General features: G+C 40.8%; 1 protein-coding gene across 15 annotated transcripts in view; it reads right to left on the bottom strand.

Annotated features, from left to right (window-relative positions):
- The window catches only part of SYNRG (synergin gamma), a gene marked incomplete at both ends in the record, with an annotated part of 101,053 nt that overhangs the window by 24,094 nt on the left and 63,728 nt on the right, over window positions 1-13,231 (bottom strand). For all 15 annotated transcript variants that reach the window (XM_080713697.1, XM_080713705.1, XM_080713706.1 and 12 more), the window contains one exon: window positions 10,256-11,197. In XM_080713697.1, the coding sequence (XP_080569823.1) occupies window positions 10,256-11,197 (942 nt within the window). The remainder of the gene's footprint in view (window positions 1-10,255; window positions 11,198-13,231) is intronic.

Here is a 13,231-nt window from a genome sequence, read left to right as displayed (position 1 = left end):
TTTTGTGAAATTATGCAACCAGAAAGAACTTTAAAATATTAGAAATGACTCAAATAATCAGGTTAAAAGGCATTATAAGCATTAAGGGATTACATTAGCTGAAGAGCTTTCAAACATTTTTATAACTATCCAGGTCTTCATTAAATCTTATTTTTTTTTATTAAAAATAGTATGCATATAACACTTTGACTTCTGGAGTAACTCACAGAAATGATCAAATGAGGGCTGGAGGAGGGATATACCTCAGTGGAAGACGCCTGCCTGGCATGCACAAGGCTGGGTTTTATCCCCAGAATTGAAAAAAAACAAAAACAAAAACAGAACAAGCAAACAAACAAACAAACAAAAAACAAACTAAAGACTTAAAATATTTTATAATTTTGGCCGGGTGTGGTGGCGCACGCTTGTAATCCCAGCGCTTGGGAGGCTGAGACAGGAGGATCACACAGGTTCGAAGCCAGCCTCAGCTACTTAGTGAGGCTCTCAGTAACTTAGTGAGACCCTGTTTCTGAATAAAGTTTAAAAATAGGTCTGGGAGTATAGCCTGGAGATAGAAAAGCCTCTGGGTTCCACCCCAGTACCACACACACACACACACACAAAATATTTTATGCTTTTTAAAAAGTAAAGAGTAAAGCCAGAGCCAGGTGTGGTGGCGCACACTTGTAATCCTAGCATTTGGGAGGCTGAGACCGGAGGATCACAGTTCGCGGACAGCTTCAGCTACTTAGTGAGGCCCTCTGTAACTTAGTGAGACCCTGTTTTTTAAAATAAAGAATAAAAATTAGGGCAGGGGGTGTAGCTTGGAGGTAGACTGCCCCTGGGTTCCATCCCCAGACTCGGAAAAAAAAAAAAAAAAAAGAGAGTAAAGCCAGGCGTGGTGGTGCATGCTTGTAACCCCAGCATTTGGGAGGGTGAGACAGGAGGATCACAGATTCACAGACAAACCTCACCTAGTTAGTGAGGCCCTCTGCAACTGAGTTCCTGTTTCAAAATAAAGAGTAAAATATAGGGCCAGGGGTGTAGCTCAGAGGTAGAATGAATGCCCCTGGATTCCAGCCCTAGTACCGCGAGTAAAAAAAAAAAAGAGTAAATATATGCCAGGTGTGGTGGAGCAAATCTGTAAACCCAGTACAGGGGTAACTGATACAAGAAGGGTTGCAGGGTTGAGGAAAGCCTCAGCAAACTAGCGAGACCGTGTTTCAAAACAAAAACATAAAAAGGGCTAGGGGTACGGACCAAAGGTGGAATGAATGGCCCTGGGTTTACTCCCCAGTACCACACACACAAAAGTAATGTAAGAGATTTACTAAAATCAAGCTTTGAAGTTGATTTTGAAATTTCCTTTTGTTTATTTACTGGCTACCAGAGGGTGAAAAAGTGCTCTTATGTGAGTAAGTACTAAAACAAACACTGCATATAATATATATAAAGCAATCTAAGACAGAACACTTACATAACACTTATGTCTAAACTTCAGCAATTATAAACCATACAGAGTAGCATGATTCATTCCTGGCATAATATTTACAAATCATACTCTAAGAAAAATGTGTTTTTTTTAAATAAAAAATTTGTTCATAGAAGGTAAAGTAAGAATATTCCTTCTTTGCTGTGCTAACAGTTTTATTTTTTAGGCAGTCCAGTTATAGATATTACTGTATAATGGTCTTTAAAAACAGTAAAGATTATGCAAGACCTCCAACATAAATAATAGAAGCCATCTGAAAAAATAATGTGGAATAACCACACTTTATTTTTGACATCACTGAAGTTACTACAGATGGGTTTTCACTTTGGTAGCTAAACTCTGAAAGTTGTGAGAGAGAAAAAAGAAAAAGAAAATGGAGAATAAGGCAATAAAATGAACAGAGAATCACCACTCTCTCTAATTCTATGCGAGGACTCCTGGGCTGTGTAGGTGGAACTGCAACAGCACACAGATAACACACTAAATTGTGTGCTTTAACCTGTGTGTGTGTTTGCAACCAGGAATGTCTTCTTACAGAGGGCAAAGGGATAAACTGTACAATCTGCTTTCCAACATGGATCTCAAATCAAGACATGGATTTCTTGCTTATTCTGGCAAGTAACTCTACCAGTCTTTTCTTTAACCTCTAGTTGGACTCTTTTGAATGGATGTTGTAAATGAAAACAAAATATTTCCAAGGATTCGAGCTGTTGCTATAGGATATAAAAAGCCATGCCCGTGGCCCTTTTCATGGACATCCCTATGGCTTGTAAGCATGTCCAGCATGATGGCGCACACTTGTGACCCCAGTGCTTGGGAGGCTGAGACAGGAGGATCACAGGTTCAAGGCCAGCCTCAGCAACTTAGTGAGCCTCTCTGCAACTTATTGAGACCTTGTTTCAAAAAAAAAAAAAAAAAAAAAAAAAGGCCGGTTGTGGTGGCGCACGCTTGTAATCCCTGTGCTTGGGAGGCAGAGACAGGAGGATCGCACAGGTTCGAAGCCAGCCTCAGCTACTTAGCGAGGCTCTCAGCAACTTAGTGAGACCCTGTTTCCAATAAAGTATAAAATAGACCTGGGAGTATAGCCTAGAGGTAGAAAACCCCTGTGTTCCACTCCCAGTACCACACACAAAATAAATAAATAAATAAATAAATAAATAATAAAAAATAAAGAAAAAATAGGGATGGGAGTGTAGCTCAGAGGTAGAATGACCCTGGGGTTCAATCCCCAGTAAAACACACACACACACACACACACACACACACACACACACACTTAAAACTGTAAGCATATGCTTAACGGATTAAGAGTTGCTGGCATTTGAGGAAGGAGTTTTAAGAAAGGAGAAAGAAAACTCAAGTTTCATTTCTGTGTGTGTGTGTGTGTGTGTGGTCCTGGGATGGAACCCAGAGGCCTTCTGCCTCTGGGCTATACTCCTAGACCTTTTTTTTTTTTTTTGCTGGTCTAGGGATGGAACCCAAAGTCATTCTACCTCTGAGCTTCACCCCCTACCCTATTTTTTTTCTTTCTTTTGAAACAGGGTCTCACTAAGTTGCGGAGGAGTTCACTAGTAGCCGAGGCTGGCCGTGAACCGTGATCCTCCAGTATTCAGCTTCCCGAATACTGGGACTACAAGCATGCGCCACCACACTCGGCATCCTATTTTATATTTTTTATTTGGAAACAGGGTCTCACTCAGTTGCCGAGAGCCTCACTAAGTAGCTGAGGCTGGCTTTGAACGTGCATGATCCTCTTGTTTCAGCCTACCAAGTATTGGGATTACAAGCATGCGCCACCACACCTGGCTAAATTCCACTGTTTTCAAGTGTTTTATGTAGCAATAATAATGTACATCAGAGTAAGGAAGAAACGTCTTTTAACTTCCAATACTGATTTAATCCAGACTTCATTTACAAAAGCAAATCATAAACTATTGACACATTTTAGTTTCTCTCCAATCTGCTCTCTATATGACCTTAGAGAATATTCTCTATTAAGTATAAAGCCTAGTCTCAGCGTGTCTTTTAAGTCTCAAATACGCTGACAGGTGCTGCTGAAAACAGGAAGAAAAGCCATCAGTATGGCAGGGTACCAATGCTGCTGTAGAACTGCTTTTCAGTGTTTTTTAATCTGCTGACACTCCCATTTTCACTGTGCTGACTCCCCTAATGCTCTGATTTAAATGAACTCTATACTATCTGTAAGCATCTTCAAGTTTCTATGTAGGTGTTTTAAGTTCAGTAATGAAAAGTGGCAATCCTATGGACATTTTAACTCAGAGGAGGCTAGCAGGCCTTCAAGGAATAATGTCAGTATACACACTGGGATTGTCCTGGTCATCAATGAAAACACCACCAGAATGACAACGAATGAGCACGGAAGAGGGCAACTGCAACGGAAGGCTTTTGGCCCCGCAGAGGAGAGGGCAGCACTTAGGAGACTCTGCCGTGTACACGATCCTCTTAGGCGCTCAGAGTTACTGAGCCAATACCTTCCAAGACAACTTGCCAAAGTACTCACATGATGTGAAAACTAGGGGCAAGAAGAAGCTCTACAAAAAATAAAATAATTGAGCTAAGCTTATAGCTTAATGGTAGAGCATTTGTCTAGCACGCACAAGGCCTGGGTATGATCTACAGCATGGAAATAATAATAAATAAATAAAGTTTTCAGGCATGATAGCACATGCCTGTAGTTTCAGCTACTTGGGAGAGTGGAGGAATATGAGTCAGGCGTGGTGGTGCATACTGTAATCCCAGTATTTGGGAGGCTGAGACAGGAGGATCATGGTTCTCGGACAGCCTCAGCTATTTGGTGAGGCCCTTTACCATTCAGTGAGACCCTACTTCAAAATTAATAAAAAAATAATAGGGCTGGGGGTGTAGCTCAGAGGTAGAATGCCCCTGGGTTCTATTCCCAGTATCGCAAATAATAAAATAAAATAAAATAAAATAAAGTGGAGGAATTGCTTTAGCCCAGGAGTAAGACCAGCTCGGGCAACATAGCAAGTCCATAAAACAAACAAAAAAGAATAAAATGAAGTAATTTGATTCTTTGAATTATTTTAGGATATAGCATAGTTTCTTTGATATTCAGTGTTCTGTTCATATTTGTTTGCCAATTGTGAAAATCAGCAGGGATTTTTAACATGGACTACAGAAAGACTATATAATTTTTCAGGCACTAATATAAAAGTCAAGCACTAGCCAACCATTACCTTACTTGGCTTTGGGGTAAATGGTATTTTTTTCTTTGTTTGAACCTACAGCACAAAATTCTTCAAGTTTTTATTGCACAAAATAAAGCTTATATCATCACATTATGTTATTAAAACTGCCTTGCTCATCCGGGCATGGTGGCGCATGCTTGTAATCCCAGTTCTTAAGAGGCTTAGACAGGAGGATGGTAGGCCAGCCTCACCAATGTAGCAAGACTTTTGGCAACGTAGCAAGACCCTGTTTCAAAACAAAAAATAAAAAAGGCTGGGGAGTGTAGCTCAGAGGTAGAGTGTGTGGGTTCAATCCCTAGTAACACACACACACACACACACACACACACACACACACACACACACACAAGTCAGGTGTGGTCGTGTGTGCTTACAATCTTAATACTTGTGAGGCTGAGGCAGGAGGATTGCAGGATCGAAGCCAGCCTTAGCAACTTAGCAAGATCTTGTTTCAAAATAAAAAATAAAATTCTGCAGCACCATAAAATCAAGTAAACCAAAAACAAATGCTTGCCTCCCTAAAATACATTACTTAGGAAAAAGTACTGTTCACTGAGTGAATGTATGCTTTACACACAGTTACAGTCAGTCACCTCTGCTCAGAAAGGAACTAAAGCAGTCCCATAGGGACCAAACAAGCATCAGAGAATTACACTGACAAAGGAATTCCTCAGACAAAGCTACCATGAGACTGGCCTTATACTTAGCCTGGGAAACTCCTAAACACAGGCTGGCTGTTGTTAATAGTGAAAGATTACATTAAAATTCACTTCTTCCAAATTTGTTGCCAGCCAAATTTGTTATTATTTGTTAATATTTAAAACGTAAGGCTGGGTGTGGTTACGCACGCTTGTAATCCCCGCGCTTGGGAGGCAGAGACAGGAGGATCGCGCAAGTTCGAAGCCAGCCGCGTGCGCTGGCTTAGGAGACCCTGTTTCCAAATAAAAATGTAAAAATAGGTCTGGGAGTGTAGCCTAGAGGTAGAAGGGCTTCCAGGAACCCCAGTACCACCAAAATAAAAAATAAATAAATAAAAAATAAAACGTAAGGCCGGGCATAGTGGTGCATAGTGGTGCACGCTTGTAATCCCAGCGCTTGGGAGGCTGAGACAGGAGGATCACATAGGTTGGAAGCCAGCCTCAGCTACTTAGTGAGGCCCTCTGCAACTCAGTGAGCCCCTGTTTTAAAATAAAGAATAAAAACTAGGGTTGGAGGTGTAGCTTGGAGATAGAATGCCCCTGGGTTCCATCTCCAGTACTGAAAAAAAATTAAAATAAAATAAAAAAATTTAAAGCTGGCTTTGTCTGACATATATCCCCTAGAAGTTTTTTTTTTTAAAGAACTTGTTTTATTTGCTATGAGTAAAACAATACTGAGAGTCATGTAATACATTTTGAAGTTTAAAAAAATAATAATGCTTGGCAATTTGAGCATGGAATACCCAATTACAAACTTCAAACCAACTAATTCCTCAGGACTTCCTAGTATCAACCCTGAACATTTTCTATTACATGATTATCAATTTAAATTTAATTTACATTTGCTGGTCTCAGTAGTCCATCTCAATAACATCTGTGGTGTGTGTGTGTGTGTGTGTGTGTGTGTGTGTGTGTGTGTGTATACTGGGGATTGAACCCAGGGGCATTCTAGCTCTGAACTACACCTCTAGCCCCATTTTATTTTTATTTTTAAACAGGGTCTCACTAGGTTGATGAGAGTCTCACTACTTGCTGAGACTGTCCTCAAATCTGATACTCCTGTTTCAGCCTCCCAAGTACTGAGATTACAAGTGTGTACCATCAAGCCCAGCTCCATCTCAATAACATTTGATGATTTATTTTATTATATTTTGTTATGCCAGGGGCATTCTACCTCTAAGCTACACTCTAGCCCTTTTTATTTTTATTTCTGAAACAGGGATGGACTATGTTGCTAAGAGTCTCTGCTAAATTGGTGAAGCAAGACTCAAATCTGTGATTCTCCTGTCTCAGCCTCCCAAGTAATGGGATTACAAGCATGTGTCACCAGGTCCAGATGATAATTTATTTTAAAATTGCACTTATATTGGGCTGGGACGTAGCTCAGTGGTAGTGTTTGCCTAGCATGTATTAAGGCCCTGCATTTGTCCCCAACACCACACACACACACACACACACACACACACACACACGCGCGCACACACACGAAAAATAACCCATCAATTCAAGCTTATAAATAGCTAGTATCTATATCCCTCTTTTTCTCAACAATCATCTCTATGTCTTTTTCTTCACCTTCTCCTTCTTTTCACAATATGATTCCTAGGATAGACAGGTGCTCTATAATAAAATACAATCCAGTTCCTTCTAGTAAAGAAAAAATTCTCTCTACCCATTATATAAGGTAGTGTTAAGTTTAAACTCTTTTTGTGTGTGTGTATGTGGTGCTAGGGATAGAACCCAGGGACATTCTACCTATGAGCTACACCCCCAGCCCTATTTTATTTTTTTATTTTGAAACAGTGTCTCACAAAGTTGCTGAGGGCCTTCATAAATTGCTGAGGCTGGTCACAAACCTGAGATCTTCCTGTCTCAGCTTCCCAAGTACTAAGATTATAGGTGTGCACCACCATGCCCAGCTAAACTAATTTTTTAGTCATACAACACACACACTATTTATATATGTTGCATATAACACATGCATACATGTGTGTGCATTTTTTTCCAGTGGTGGAAACTGAACCCAGGGCCTCGTGTATGCTAAGCAAGCACTCTTACTAAGCTACATTCTCAGCCCTAAAGTTATATTTCAACCCAATGCCACATATAGACCTTACATCAGTGGAATATGGGGCAAAGGCTCAGATGTGCCAATAGTTCCTTAGGAGACAGGTGTCAGAGGGAATCAAACAAACAAACAAAAGCCTGTCTACTGTCCAAGGGATACAGTCACTTGAAACTTGGTACCAGCCAGGTATTTCTTTGGTCAAATCCTGAAAAAGCACAAATTACACACATCCCCACACTTTCAAAATATGCCAAAGAATTATTTATTAACACAGGACTTACAGATCACAAAGGAGAGTGGTACAGAAGAGCTGGAAAAGAAGTCGTCAGAATAAGCATGCAGATCGGCATTTGCAGAGGAGTATACCAAAGCAAGTTCGAAAAGGCACATTCACACAGAAAATTTCTAAATTGAAAAGAGACATTAGAAAAGCAGCCAAAAAAAAAAAAAAAAAGTAAGGCGCTGATTAAAATACAAAGGTTTTCAATGTCAAAGAAGAGCTACTTTACAGGTAGGCAGCTACAGAAGTCTTGCTAACCCTTTGAGAATGTTACAAATAAGGGCAACTCTTGCTGCCAATGAAACCCAATAGCCTTAATTACTGAGCATCAAGATGCTTCAGTGCCAGAGAGATTAAACTTAGTGGGGGGGAAAAAGCAGCCTAGCTGAAATTATATGCAGCAAGGGCTCAAAGGGTTAAATGTAATAATATGCAGAGAAACCAGGCAATGCTATTAGTGTTATCTACCTTCCATACAAAGAATTACAGCAAGAGTTAAAAGAGACAGTATCCCTTTCAGAGTTAAGTTAGGGTTTCTAAACCAGATTACGGTCCACAGGCAGAAATCGATGGGGCTGTTATTTGCTTCATCAGCCCACTTACTTCTCCAACAAGATGTACCTTTAACACTCAAACTGAGAGTGAGATGCTGTGGTGAGCACAAGGATGAAATAAAGCCACACCACGCTGAAGAAATCCCTGCCACTTATCCTCAAATACATTAATGCAGCAATTGTGTCCAGTGACAGGACAGGCATAGCTCCGTGGCCAGACATCAAGCCCTTTAACAACCGCTCTAGAGGGATACTGCTTCTTTCCAACTGCAGGTTTACAGATCAGTGAGAGGAAACAATCTGCTTTTAAAAATACCCTCACACTGAAGAGAGCTGGCTCGAATATGACAGGTTCCAACCCGGGAATGTCCCAAACGTACATAACATGAGCACAGGTTATTTTAACAGTCCATCCGAATAAGCTCAGTCAAAAGAAGCCACCTCCCCTACCCCAGATAAAATGGCCAGGGGAAGACGCCCCAATCCAGATTAGAGTATTTCATAAAGATGTCTAGCTTGGCACTGTAAAGAATATAGATTCGTTTTCAGAAAAATAGCTTCTAATTAATAACTTGAGTCCAAAAGGCTAGTATACATGGTATGAACTTTTAAAAATCAAATGTTGTTCAAAAAACAAAGCACTTTGCAACCAACTATAGTGGCTCAAAGAGCTCATACAAAAGAAAAACAAAATTACCTTATTGAACAAATAGCAGCAAAAAAAGAAAACACGTGAAGAAAAGTACAAAAAAAAAATCCAAACAAAAACGGGCACAAGGAGCTCTTGGGACAGCCCACTGTACTTGGAAAATACCTTAGCACGTAGCAACATGAAATACAATGGTCCCTACCAACTTGCTCCCATTCAGCACCTAGCTTGAGAAAGCCTTCAACATTTCAATAACCCAGAGAACAGATGCAATTTTGTTTTCTGACTTACCAACTTGATATATGCAAAAGCAACAGTACTTTACAATTTCTGCCTGAACCTGTAGTCTTGGAAATGTCTTATGTGTTCCTCAAAGGTTAAAAAAACCCAAACCCTTCATGTCTTCATTTGCAGAATACATTTTCTAGAATAATACAGTAATACTGAGATAGTTCTCATTATTAAAGGCCACAAAGTAGGTTTATCTTTCTATGTACATATCAAAAACAAAACAAAAACTAGGACACTTGGGAATCTAGTTTTATGACTCAAAGTTGGACTAGAGAATAAACTGCTACATGTAAATCCACACAGAATTTAAAGAAGGCTCCCTAGTAAGATGTCCTCAGACTTTCATCGGAAAGTTAGCACTTACCCTATCTAGCATCTACAGATTTGTTATGACTTAATACTTCCAGTAACAGCACTCACATTGAAGGCAGTACCTGGATTCCACTAACAACACAGGCCTTCCTCCTTGCAGGCCCCGGCACACAGACATCCACAAATGGGTTCTTTCCCTCTTCTCTTGAAGGGATGTGGCAAACAGCAGTATAATTGGTTAGAACTTTTTTACTTTTTCAGTCTAGAAAGAGTCAGTTTTTGTAAACCAACCAGAATACTACATTGGCAGCTGCTAAATATATCCAAGAGAATAAAAAAGGAGAAGGAAACACTGATTTCACTCACAGAAACGAAAAAACTGCAAAAGGCTTTATAAAATTCCTGGCAATGTGGGGTTCATTTAGCAGTGGGTTTTATGTGCCTCTGATACCAAGATGGTACTGGATTTCAAAAATAAAAGTATTTTAGCTATCCAATCTAAGTTTCAGAGTAGTCACAGTATCTATATATCCAAGGATCCATAGAATCAAATTTAACACTGTCTTAAGGAGACTGGCAACCAGGAGGTTACTTATGAGATTCGTAAAGGGCCAGAGCCTCACTCTTCTGTAAATCAGTGCCCACGGAACCATCTTTGAAATCTACATTACCATCACCAGAGCAATCTCACCAATTCCTCACCTGCAGCAGGAGGGTGCTGGCCACTAACTGTTGGTAAATCCAAAGAGCTATCAGACATGACATGCTTAAGATCTCCTCCCACATCAGCCAATTTCATGTCAAACTGAACAGACAGCGCATCTTCAGAGTCCTCCTTGCCAACACTGCTGCCACCGATGGAAGGGAGATCCAAGGACTTCACCGAAGCAGAGTCTTCTTTGGTGTGTCTGAAAGCCACTGCTTTCTCTCCCAGAGATTTGTCCGAGTTTATGGAAGAAAATTTACTGGTGTGGAAGTCAGCAAACTCATCATCGCTTTTCCCAGAAGGAGTGTTATCTTTGAATTCTTCCACACCTAGTCCAGCTCCTTCTAGAGAAAGCTGTTTGAACACATCATACTTGGAAGACACAGCAGCTGAGTTCTGTGTGCTCTTCACTGTGCTGCCTGGGTTGCTGGTCAGAGGAGCAGGACTAGCTTCTTCTTTAAGGACATATTTGTCATCTGCCTTTTGCTCAGATGAAATAGTGCTATTACTGAAAGCCATAAAATCTGCAAAGTCATCCTGCTCCCCAACAGATGCGGAACTAGAATACTCCCCCAAAAGGTTGAATTCTCCAAAATCATCAGCTAGAGTAGAAGTTTTAGTTGATGCCGGTGTTGTTGTTGTAGCAGAACCTGCTGGCTGAGGTCGTGTGGAAACTGATTTTGATGTGCTAAATGTGGTGGAAAAAGATGATGGTTTCTCGTTGTTGCAATTAACTGAAGAAAACATATCTAGGTCTGCTAGGTTCAGAGGATTTTTCACTTGTGCTTGTTGTTTTTGTTGTATAGTTCCTGAGGAGAAGGGTGCTGGAAAAGTTTTGTCCTTTGTGGGTGGCTCTAGGGGTGATATGCTATCGGCTGTTTTAAAATCGGTGAAACCATCATCAGTTCCTGCAGATCTGAATTCTGCAAAGCCCTCTCCTAAAAGAAAAAATACAACCAAATATATAAGAATGCTAAACTGAAAGCCACATGATGCACAGAATATTAAATTAGCAGTGTAATCTTATCAGGTTTCCCCCACTGGCTCGACACTAATCAGAGTTTCAACTCTATCAAACTAGGTATTTATTTCCACACTAATGCTTAGCAGTCAAGGAAGTACTGCTCTCCAGACCTTTTCTTCCAATGCCAGCCAGCCAAGCACACTAGAGAACAGAAATAGGGGCTGGAGGTTCCTGAGAGAGACATACTGACAAGAGGCTCTTTGAGGACAGGATCATGCTACATGGTTAAGAGACAAAACAAAAACAAAAATGAGAAAAATCACAACTGGAGAGTTCTACCTTTGGGCTCTCCTGTGTACATGGCAGACATGTTGCTTTTCTTTTCTTCCCCCTTTTTATTTCCTACTGACTTTGAAATAAAAAATCTTTTGGTACAAAAAGAAGGAAAGAAAGAAAGAAAGAAAGAAAGAAAGAAAGAGAGAGAAAGAAATAAAGAGAAAGAAAGAAAGAGAAGAAAGAAAAACCATAGGTTCCCAGGAGTTATATAAGAGTCCTGTATCAGATATTCACTCAGGATGTATAACACTTTGGGAATCACTAGAGGCTACAGGTATAGTTGAGTGGTATAGCTCAGATGGCAGTGTGCATGCACACACACACACACAATCATTAGACACTGTGTGCTCTTGTTCAACTACACAGAAGCAATAATTTGAAGGGAACCCTGGTGAAAATTTTATATAAGGATTCTGATTCTGGCTAAGGGTATACACACACACACACACACACACACACACACACACACACACACACACATTTGTTGGTACTAGGGTTCCTGGAAGCTTTTCTACCTCCGGGGTACACTCCCAGACCTATTTTTATATTTTTATTTGGAAACAGGGTCTCTTAAGCCAGCAAGGCTAGTTCAAACTTGCGCTTGGCAGTCCTGTCTCTGCCTCCCAAGCGTGGAGATTACAAGCGTACGCCACCACGCTCGGCTAAGGGCACATTTTAAAGCAGCTCCTCTTCATACTCTCTAACAAATAAGTTGAATCTCACGGGAAAAAAAAAAAATTCTGAACTAGGTGTGGTGGCCCACACTTGTAATCAAGCATTTGGGAGGCTGAGACCAGAGGATCATGGTTTGTGGACAGCCTAAACTACTTAGTGAGGCCTTTCGCCACTTAGTGTGACCCTGTTTCAAAATAAAGAATAAAAAATACAGCAGGGGGTGTAGCTTGGAAGTTGAATGCCCCTGGGTTCCATCCCAAGACCCGCCCCCCAAAAAATAAATCTGTGAGCAAGTGGGCTTTTCTTGAAGTCAGCTACCTGCATCTGTGACTCTTAATGGGAAGTTTTTGTACTAATAATGTATTAGCACTCCAAGGTATGTTAGAATACAGATAATTTCAGTTTTTTAATAGTGACTCAGGGTCTATCATAAAATCCATTACGCTATATAAGGTAATAAAAACCAGAGATAAGCCAGGTGTAAACATAGCTATACTAACCAATATCGTTTGTTACTTAAAAACAGACTGTTATTTCTACAGATTTATAAATTAAAACATGCAAATTTGAATCTCCTCACCCCCCCCTTTTTTTTTTTTACAATACTGAGGATGGAACCCAAGGGTATTTAACCTCTGAGCTATACCTCCTGCCCTATTTTTTATTCTTTATTTTGAAACAAAGTCTCACTAAGTTGCAGAAAGCCTCACTAAGTAGCTGAGGCTGTCCATGAACCAGGATACTCTTGTCTCAGCCTCCCAAGTACTGGGATTATAAGCATGCGCCACCATGCCACCACGCCTGGCTCAGATTTTTTCCTCACCCATTTTTAAAGTGTCCTATCCTGGCAGGTGCCGGGGCCAGTGGCCGGCATCAGAGCCTGCTGTGAGGCAAGGCTGCTACTGAGGCTTCCGAGGCTGGGATCAGACCCTGCTGAGGGGTTAGGCCAGTGCCGGTGCCGGGGCCAGCGAGGCCAGGATCGGAGCCTGCCGTGAGG

The sequence above is a fragment of the Muscardinus avellanarius genome (genome assembly GCF_963383645.1).
Source record: "Muscardinus avellanarius genome assembly, chromosome: 16".
NCBI classification, from domain to species: domain Eukaryota; kingdom Metazoa; phylum Chordata; class Mammalia; order Rodentia; family Gliridae; genus Muscardinus; species Muscardinus avellanarius.
Note: the sequence above shows the minus strand (reverse complement) of the source record. Positions and strands in the feature narration are given on the sequence as shown.